The 9949-nt window shown below is 56.5% G+C and overlaps 1 protein-coding gene across 1 annotated transcript in view; it reads left to right on the top strand.

Moving 5' to 3' along the window:
• The window catches only part of RIPK4 (receptor interacting serine/threonine kinase 4), a 28547-nt gene extending 19907 nt beyond the window's left edge, over nt 1–8640 (top strand). Inside the window, exons 4-8 of the mRNA XM_004696918.2 lie at nt 450–499; nt 2528–2686; nt 3468–3571; nt 6193–6457; nt 6747–8640. Coding sequence (XP_004696975.1) covers nt 450–499; nt 2528–2686; nt 3468–3571; nt 6193–6457; nt 6747–7930 — 1762 coding nt within the window. The 3' untranslated portion in view covers nt 7931–8640. The remainder of the gene's footprint in view (nt 1–449; nt 500–2527; nt 2687–3467; nt 3572–6192; nt 6458–6746) is intronic.
• The last annotated feature ends 1309 nt before the right edge of the window (nt 8641–9949 follow it).

Genomic DNA, 9949 nt, shown 5'->3' with positions numbered 1-9949 from the left:
AGAGGAGAGGAGAGCAGAGGAGAGGAGAGGAGAGCAGAGGAGAGGAGAGCAGAGGAGGCTGTGAGCTGCGGGTCTGCCATTCATCCACACATTCAGCACATGCTTGAGAGCCGCTTCTGGCCCATGCTTGCAGGAGTGTGCTGGGGCACAGAGCAGGCGGTGGTGACGTGCTCTCTAAGAGCCTGGGGTCCCGTCCCCTCTGGCTGCGGGGCAACATACCGTTCCTTGGCATGGCTGTGGTGGTTAGCGAGCAGCCGTGCAAGCAACATGGCGTGTTCTGTTGTGTTGTTTTCCTTTTTAAAAATTCATGAGAAACAGCATGGTGTCATCTCGCTTTGGAGACGCTGTTAGGGTGTTTTCCCTCCCTCCTCACTGCTGCGTGTGAGCGCTCTGTCCTTGACGTGGGGGTCTGGGTCACAGGGCACTCACCCGCCTGGTTTCTCTTCCAGCTTTGCCATCGTCCTCTGGGGGGTGCTTACCCAGAAGAAACCGTTTGCAGGTGAGTGGATTCTCTTTGGAGCCAGTGGGACTTTCTATGTACTCTCTCTGCTCTCAGACGGCACCGCTGGCCCGGCCTGCCCTGGGCCTCGAGGCCAGCTGGGCTACCTTGGGGTCCAGCTGCCCTGCCCTGCTGGGCGGCTCTTCGAGGAGAGATGACCACCCTAACACCACAGCTCCTAGCAGTGCTCTTGCAGTATAACACACTCACAGGGAGGGTTCTGGTGATGGTGACAGTTGTGCACAGTGGGTCCCCACCACCCAACCCCAGAGCTCAACACCTCCCTTCCTTTCCCCCCAGGCCACCAGAAGCTTCCTTTTCATCCCCAGGAAGCCGTTTCCCTCCGCCTCCTAATACCTCCGCAGTGTAGCTGCAAGGTCCTGACAGCCTTCACCCCAAGTTCCCAATGTGCCTCCCCAGCTCCTCACCCGGCCTTCCCCAGTTTCTAACATGCCTCCCCTGACCACCAGCTCCCAACATGCCCGTGGGAAGAGAGCGCCCGCAGAGGCAGGCAGATGCTGTCATAAGGTGTGGAAAATTGGCCCAAACTTCCTAGCTGCTGCCAGATCCCACACTGATGTTCTGTTCTGCTTTCCCGTTAATTCTTGGGCAATGACAATCACAGTGTTTTTAGGTGTGACCAAAAAAAAAAAATCCCTAAAGCTACAGCTCAGTGAATACGTGGCCCACAGGTCTGGATGCTGCAGACTAGGGAGCTGTTGGCGGCTGCCCTGGTGACGGCCTTACGCTGAGGGAGGAAGGGACGCTGTCTGGTCTTGTCCCTCTACATGTTGGGGTGGTCCGAGACAAGGAGGCTGTGGAAAATCAGTGCTGGACCCGCAGAGTAGTTCAGGAGCTCTCAAAACTTAGGCCATCTTGGGACTGCCTTCATCACAGGAGGAAGAACTGGATATTCCAATAGCCTTCTTCTAACAGGGTGACATCTGCTTTGCCTTGTTACCTGTCATGGTTTCTTCCCGAAGGACTCCTTTCCCTCATGAGGCCTGTGTGTGATCTACTTTTTTGTTTAACCTTGGCAAGCCTACCATTGTCTGATAGAAGGCCAGGGATGTGTTATAAATAGTTGAGCGCCAGCCTTTTATTGCTTGGCAGATATGGACGGGACCTTAAAGGTGTAGGAACCCGGTGGAGCAGCTCCATGCCCAGCCAGCGGCAGGGCTCTCCAGGTGTCCGTTTCTTGGTGGTTCAGTGAGAGGAGCTGCCTGGTTCTGGAAGGCTGGGTTATCGTGGGAGCCAGGGCGAAGGCGCTTACACATGGGATTTCAGGGGGAAGGGAAACAACCAACAGTGTGGGACCTGACACTTCTGGGCCAGTTTTCCACACGCCTCTCCAAAGAGGGTCCTTCCCCTGGGGAGTGTTGGACCACCCAGCCCGAGCTTGATGGACAGTGAAACTGGCCCTGGGAGCAGCCCTTTGAGCCCATCCCCACGGAAGTACAACCTCACCCTGGGCCCCAGCAGGGGGTCCCGTGTTGTCCTGCCCACTCCTTGGTGAGAGCACCCTGCGGCTGGCTCTCTGGGAGCTGCAGGGGTGGGGGAGGGAGAAGCTGCTGTTGGAGGTAGGGGCTGGAGTCTGGGAAGGTTTTGCTCCCTGTTTTGGGTGCTGGGTGCTGCGAATGCTGTGGTGCCTGCGTTGCTGCCTTTGGGCAGGCTTGGGCCACTTGGGAACATGCCCTGTCAGATGCCTCCCTCCTTTGAAGCTGCTGCTTTTCCTTTGCGTTAGAGGCCCAGAAAGATCGTCCCCGTGATAGAGCACCCTGCTTCCATCTGGTAAACCGTAACCCCCTAAAATGTCCCAGAATGTGTGTGCCTCCTAGGAAGCAGGGCTGGGGAGGAAGCACCGTTTCCCAGGCAACAGCCCGTGGACTTGGATAGGCAGGTGGCGGCACTGCCCCTGCCCCTGGGTGCTTTCCCACGGTCCCGGTCCCTGGTTCCTCTTGTAGATGAGCCGCCCTCCCCCCTCCCCTGGCTCCGAGCTGTCGTGACTTGTGCACCTTTCCTTCGCAGACGAGAAGAACATTCTGCACATCATGGTGAAGGTGGTGAAGGGCCACCGCCCCGAGCTGCCCCCTGTCTGCAGGCACCGGCCTCGCGCCTGCAGCAACCTGATCCGCCTCATGCAGCGGTGCTGGCAGGACGACCCAAGAGCAAGGCCCACCTTCCAAGGTGAGCGGTCCTGTGTGCGGGCTCCCCTGCTAGGCTGCCCAGGTGGGGGTGAGAGTGGGGTGGGGCCTGGAGGGTCACAATATGGGATGCAGTGGTCTGGATGCTTTTACACCCCTGGCTTAAGTAGAGTACCTCGCATTGCTTCCTCGTTGAGCACCACATGAGTTATTTCAGGTGCATGCCGTTCGCCTCCTTGGCGGCTGGCATTGAATAGAAAGGGCTTCAGCCTAGGCCTCAGGGTCAGAGGAGAGCAGCAGGCTCACGAACCCAGCCCAACAGATGAGTCGTCCACCTGCCTGGGGCCCTGAAGCCATCCCCACCCTGCAGTACAATGCGTCTTCAGACAGGTGACTGAGGGGCTCCCGGTGCACTTTGCTGAGGGTCTTGTTTCCAACCTGTGTAGCTTGGTTAGGAGAGTCGCCTGGTGAGATTGACATAGTCCCAAGTACAGAGAGGGATGGCCACTTGGATGGGGCATGGGCCCTGCCCCTGGACCCCAAGGAGCATGTAAGCCGGGCATCCCGAAGGGATGCTCCTTTAGGATCTCGGAGAAGAGCGGCCCCTGCGTTCATCCCAGTTCACTCATGAGCCCCAGAGGCTGCTGGGGCCCCTGGCTTGCCTGGTGAGCCAGGCTCTGTGTGGGAGGTCTGAGAAGCACCCCCATCCCCGTTCCCCCAGGCTCGTGCCAAAGCCCGGTGGGCCGGCTGCCCCGCTGTGGCTGCAGTTAGACCTTGGAAGTAGCATGCTGTAGAAGTGACGTGCCCTGTTGTTCTCCCTAAAGAGATTACCTCCGAAACCGAGGACCTGTGTAAAAAGCCTGACGACGAAGTGAGAGAACCGGCTCCAGACCTGGACGGCAAACGTTCCCCTGAGCCCAAGAGCGAGGTAAATTGGATCATTTTTTTTTAGGGGGGGTATAATTTTTGGCTGTCTTTGTTGGCTTCGGGGCTGGGGCTTTTGCCCACAAGCAGCCCTGATGCTGTGCAGGGTGCCCCCGTGAACCTGGGTGCTCACCCTGACATCTGAGACTGTGTTAGGAGCCCATGCCTGGTCTGTGCCCAGCACCAAGTGTGCTTCCTCCCAGCTGGCCACCAGGCTCTAGACACCTTTCTCCATCCCACCCAAACTCTGTGGGTCTCACTCGAGACGAAATAGCCACCCACCGGACACTGAGTGACAGAGGACCTCGAGTAGCTTCTGGGCCCGGGTGGCCGGTGGGGGGAGGGCTGTAATAGGCGTTTTGGTGGTCTTGGGTGTTTGTTTGGTGTCTCTGCACCCCTGGCTTGAGTCTCTGGACTCTTTTAAAAACATAGTTATCTATCTCACTGCCATTGAATCAGTGCTGACTCATAGGATCCCCGTTGGTTTCTGAGACTGTAACTGTTCATGGCAGTAGAAAGCCCACTTTTTCTCCCATGAGCTGCTGGTGGTTTCAAACTGCCGATCTTGTGGATCGCAGCCCAGTATGTAACCACTACACCACTAGGTTTCATATATACGTGTACACACACACACACACACACACACACACACAATCTTTTAACTTCTCACGAATGGTGGTTCCATTATTGAGCACCGCTTAAATCTTTTCAGGTGCAATAAGAACTTCCCAGCACTTGGACTCTAAGTATATTTTAGGATAACAGGACTTGTAAAGTAAAGCCTAATAAACTGCCTTTAAATAGCTTCTTATCGAGTCCCACAGCTTATTCCAGGCTGGCCTTGTGAGGTTGGGAGATAAGTCACCTGTGTGGCACACCCACTGTCTGAACATAAATTGTGTGTGTGTGCGCGCGCACGCATGCATGTTTGCAAGTGCAAGGATCAGGGAACAAATCTAGCCCAGGGAGGAGACCGTGAAAATCAGACCTGGCCTCTGGGAAGAAAAAGAAAGGCAGCCAACAAGTGGGTCTGACTCAGTCTGGAAGGCGGAGGGAACACGAATCAGGCTCTCATGTTCCCAAAGAGGAGGAGAGGGATTTGGAAGCAGATGAATGGGCATGGGTCAGGGCAGAACATGGGTCACAGGCTGCTTCCAATCATCAGGAATCGTCTTGTCTCCCAACCTGTCAGTCTGTCCTGGATTGGACAGTCCTGTGGTCCTTGGCAGCTAGGTCGATGTCCACACCTTCGCCGGTGTCCACACTCAGTTCCTAAGCTCGATTTGCAGGACTCAGGGGCCGCTGAGTTGGCATTGATTCGATGGCAGTGAGTAAGAGGCGGTGGTGCGGTGGCGCAACGCTTGCCTTCCATGCAGGAGACCCAGGTTCCGTCCCGACAACACCCCTCCTGTGCCGTCGCCCTCTCTGCTGATGGGGTGTGCTTGCTCCTGAGAGGCTGAGCATGTGCCAACACTGGGCTTTTCTAGCTGGGCAGCATCCGGCCGCTCCCACCTTGCGCTCTGGCGGCTTGCTCCAGTTCTGCCTTTGGTCCGCGCAGCGCAGCATGTAATGCCACTTAGCCCCTGGCATCTGGAGCAGGACAACATGGACTTCCCGTTTCTGTTAAGTCACTGGTGCCCTCCGACTTCCTCCTGCTGGCAGACCCAGCCCGGGGCTCCGGCAGCACTGTTGCTCGGGCTCTGCGTCTACGGTTACAGATACTGCATTCTGCACCTTGCTCGCGGCCACGGACGCTCTTCTCCTCTTTCTCGTGCCGGGTGTCAAAGTTTCCTATTCGCGTACCAGAAATAGCACAAGTGGGTGCCTTCAGCCAACACCAATGTGTTGTCACGCACTTCAGAAGACTCAGGGTCCAAATTGAGCTCATGAGCTTGGGGTGGCCATGGGTGCTGGGGGTGGGGGGGGCTCTCTGTTGACGCTGGCGTCCTTCTATCTTTCCAGCTTCCATTCTCCTTGGTCAGCTTCATGGGACTTTGTGTCTGTCTTCCCCCGTCTGTGCCTCCTTGCTTCTCTCAGAAAGGATTAGCTCCGAGCACACCCTCTTTTACGGTCCACCTGGACAAAGAAAGCCCCCTGCCCAGACAGAGCCCATCCACTGGCATTGCTGCTGGTGGTTGCCACGTAGTGGCCTCAGCCCCCCTTGACCCCATGTATGCAGGGTAGAACGGCTGGGCTGTCTCCCCTGCTGCCTCTAGGTGGGTGGGAGCCACCACCCTTTTGACGCGTAGTTTGAATGAGGAGCCCCAGTGGCAGAGGTGGCAGAGCGGTTACGAGTTAGGTTGCTAACCACAAAGTCAGCCGTTCGAAACCACCCACTTCTCTGTGGGAGAAAGGTGAGATTTTCTACTCCCATAGAATTACAGCCTCAGAAGCCCAGCGCCAGTTCTGCCTCGGCCTGTAGGGATACTATGAGTCTGCATCGGCTTGATGGCAGTCGGCTTGGCTTTTTTTTTTTTTACTTGATGGGTGGACGTCCAATGGGGGGCAACACCATTCAGTGTCTGCCTGTCGTTCCCCTTGCTGTCCCATATTTGTGTCCCGGAGGAGCTGAGTAATAGATGGTGTGGTCTCCATGCCTTCCCCTCTCCCCTCCCTCCCTGGCAGGCGATGCCCATGTCTACGCCTCTCAAGCGCGCCTCGGCCCCAGCCTTTGACAACGACTACAGCCTCTCGGAGTTGCTGTCGCAGTTAGACTCTGGGGTCTCTCAGACCATTGAGGGCCCTGAGGAGCTCAGCCGCAGCTCCTCGGAGTCCAAGCTGCCCTCGACGAGCAGCGGCAAAAGGCTCTCGGGGGTCTCCTCGGTGGATTCCGCCTTCTCGTCCAGAGGGTCACTGTCCTTGTCATTCGAACGCGAGCCTTCGACGGGTGGTGAGTGGAGAACACCGCTGTGCCCGGGTGACTCATGGGCTGGGAGGGCCAGGGACCACTGCGTAGGATCCGGTGTCCAAGTTCTGACCCTTCACAAATTGATTTGGAAGCCACCGCAGTGGTGGCTCTTAGAGAGTAAAAAGAACAGCCCATGTCTGGCTGTCCCACCGATCCCACCTGTGCCCAGTCAGGTGCAGGGACTGACGTCAGGTGTACAGATGGGGGTGAGCCAGTGTGCCCCGGACCCACCTGTCTCTGCTGAGCCTGCCTGCCTCTCCCCTCCTTGCAGATCTCGGCACGATGGATATTCAGAAGAAGAAACTGGTGGATGCCATCGTGTGTGGGGACACCAGCCGGCTGATGAAGATCCTGCAGCCCCAGGACGTGGACCTGGTCCTGGAGGGCAGTGCCAGCCTCCTGCACCTGGCCGTGGAGGCCGGCCAGGAGGAGTGCGTCAAGTGGCTTCTGCTCAACAACGCCAACCCCACGCTCACCAACCGGAAGGGCTCCACGCCCCTGCACCTGGCCGTGGAGCGGAAGCTGCGTGGGGTCGTGGAGCTGCTGCTGGCCCGCAAGATCAGCGTCAATGCCAAGGACGAGGACCAGTGGACGGCGCTACACTTCGCCGCTCAGAACGGCGACGAGAGCAGCACGCGGCTGCTGTTGGAGAAGAATGCGGCCGCCGACGAGGCGGACTGTGAGGGCCGCACGCCTGTGCACGTGGCCTGTCAGCACGGCCAGGAGAGCATCGTGCGCATCCTGCTGCGCCACGGGGTGGATGCCGGCCTGCAGGGCAAGGACGCCTGGGTCCCGCTGCACTATGCTGCCTGGCAGGGCCACCTGCCCATCGTGAAGCTGCTGGCCAAGCAGCCGGGTGTGAGTGTGAATGCCCAGACAGTAGATGGGAGGACGCCTCTGCACCTGGCCGCCCAGCGGGGCCACTACCGTGTGGCCCGCATCCTCATCAGCCTGCACTGCGACGTTGGCATCTGCAACCAGCTCTCCCAGACGCCCCTGCACGTGGCCGCCGAGACGGGCCACACGAGCACCTCGCGGTTGCTGCTGCACCACGGTGCTGACAAGGAGGCACTGACTGCCGAGGGCTGCACGGCCCTGCACCTGGCTGCCCGCGGTGGACACCTTGCCACCACCAAGCTGCTAGTGGAGGAGAAGGTGGATGTGTTGGCCCGTGGGCCATTGAGCCAGACAGCGCTTCACCTGGCCGCCGCCTCTGGACACTGGGAGGTGGTGGAGGAGCTGGTCAGTGCTGACAGCATCAACCTGTCTGATGAGCGGGGCCTCAGTGCGCTGCACCTGGCCGCCCAGGGCAAGCACGCCAAGACGGTGGAGGTGCTCCTCAAACACGGTGCCTACATCAACCTTCAGAGCCTCAAGTTCCAGGGCGGCCAGCAGCCGGGCGGGGACCCTGGCCAGAGCTCTGCGTCCACGCTCCTCCTGAGGAATAAGACTTAGCCTGTGCCCATGAAGTCCGGGCGAAGGTCGGGGGCTCCTGCCCCATCATTGTGTTCTGCTGCGGGGACAGAACGGTGCCGCGCTGGGTGGCTGCACTTTCCTTGTCGGGGTCCAGCTGAAACACCGGACAAGGGACGAGACAGCATCGGGGTGTGCAGGCAAGAGGGAGGGGGCCCCCAGGGTCTCTGTGCTGTGCCTGCCTCTGCCTAGGCCTGCTCCTCTCCAGCGCAGCGGGCTGCCCTGCTCTTGGCTGGTCAGCAGGCCTGGGCCTGGCAGGGAGGATGGGTCGGAATCATTTCGTTGTGCTCCTGTTTCTCATGGTTCCCTGACGCTGGGGCCTCGGTGACAAAGTCACCGGTGAGCTTGAGTGTGCTCTGTCACAGAGGGGCACCCCCTCTGGTTGGGGAGGGGAGCACCCCAGTATTGGAGTGAAGAGGTTGAGGAAGAGCTGTGTGGTTTACCTTCATCTAAAGCAGCAGGCAAAGAGGCCTGTTGTGTGAAATTCATAGTGAAGTTCTTGTTTTATACAATGCCTTGGATAGAGGACCATCCTATTGACGGCTGCTTTAAATCTGTCAAAGTGTCATGACATTGGTAGTCTCCGCCGTAAAGGACATGGATAAAGAACAAGGGTCATTCCTCCTGGAGAAAAAGAAAGAGACCCAACAAAGACCTTACGGCTCATTATTTGCGAATTTGTCCTCTGGGTGGAGGGGGGTGGGGGGGCATATCCTTGCTCCAGGAAGATTCCTTGCTATTCACTTCTTGTTGCATTAAAAAAAAATTAATGCTTTAGAGCCCAAAAGGTAAACCCATACAAAGCCATTTGAAAATTTGATTACTTTCTAACCTCCGATTTGGACTGAAAGCCGTATCACCTGGTCAGAGGAACCACCTCGCTCCTTAGGTTCCTGTCCGGCTCTCATTCTTGGTAAGGCGGGGATTGCCCTGAGCGATGATCATGTCTGGGGGTCACAGAGGAGCTTTTGGACCTGTTTTACAATGGCTGCGGCCATCAGAGTCTGTGCATGTTAAGACGTACGGGTCCCAAGGTGGCTCCAGGACCGAGCCACACTCTCGGATAGAAAAGATCCCATCCGCCCAGTCTCACATGCCAGCGTCATGCATGTCCTGTGAGGTGCCTTCTGAATGCTGTCAGAATGAGTTTGGCGCAGACCTTGAACCTCGTCGTGTGGTGTAGAGTATGATACAGAGATTGATATTAACGTACTGTGTATGTTAACATGAGTCTACAGGCAGGATGCTTCTTTTCTGTGACAGGAAATATCCAGGCTCTTTAGAACTGGCTATGTTTTAATATGCCTCATTGTGCTTGGCTATTGTTCATATAGATTGTGTGGAAGACCAAACACATTCTGTTGGATGTCAATAAAGCAAAGTCTTTTCTTCTGTTCTCTGAAGTCCATGCGTCTGCTCTTTCCTCCGAGAGCTTTTGGTGCGAGGTCTGAAGATCAGGGGTTTGAAGTGCTCCTGGGCCCTGCCAGATGTCTGGTGCCCTGGGAGAGAAGATAGTCCTGAGAGAAGAATCTCTCAACACCCAAGTCTACATTTCTTTTAAATATTGAAATAAGCAGAGTATTCCTGAAATAACAATGCCTAGATCCCCATGTTTACTTGTCATCTGTGTGATCATTCTCTTTTCTTTCTCAGCTGTATTGCCCATTGTCTGTCAGTCTTCCTGTGCCCCATTACTCGTACATGCTTCGCTGTGGATCTAGGAACAAGGACAATATGTAGTAAAGCCAGTGTCCACTTCAGAATTAGGAAAAGTGCCTCGATGCAATACAGTATAATTAACAAGTCCTATGAAAACTATATATAGTTGGTTGGTTTGAACCACTGACCCAGAATCACCGATTCTCAGCCTACAATGCTGCCAGGGTTCTTTTCCTGTGTCACCAGTGGGTTAAAATCTGTTATTTTGCTACTCAAATGAGCCTATAGGGCTCATCCGTCCTGGATTCCCTGTATTTTCAGTTCCTATCTGTACCAGTGTAC

Source organism: Echinops telfairi, unplaced genomic scaffold (genome assembly GCF_000313985.2).
Source record: "Echinops telfairi isolate 266 unplaced genomic scaffold, ASM31398v2 ScPeMD7_7469;HRSCAF=8507_0, whole genome shotgun sequence".
NCBI classification, from domain to species: domain Eukaryota; kingdom Metazoa; phylum Chordata; class Mammalia; order Afrosoricida; family Tenrecidae; genus Echinops; species Echinops telfairi.
Note: the sequence above shows the minus strand (reverse complement) of the source record. Positions and strands in the feature narration are given on the sequence as shown.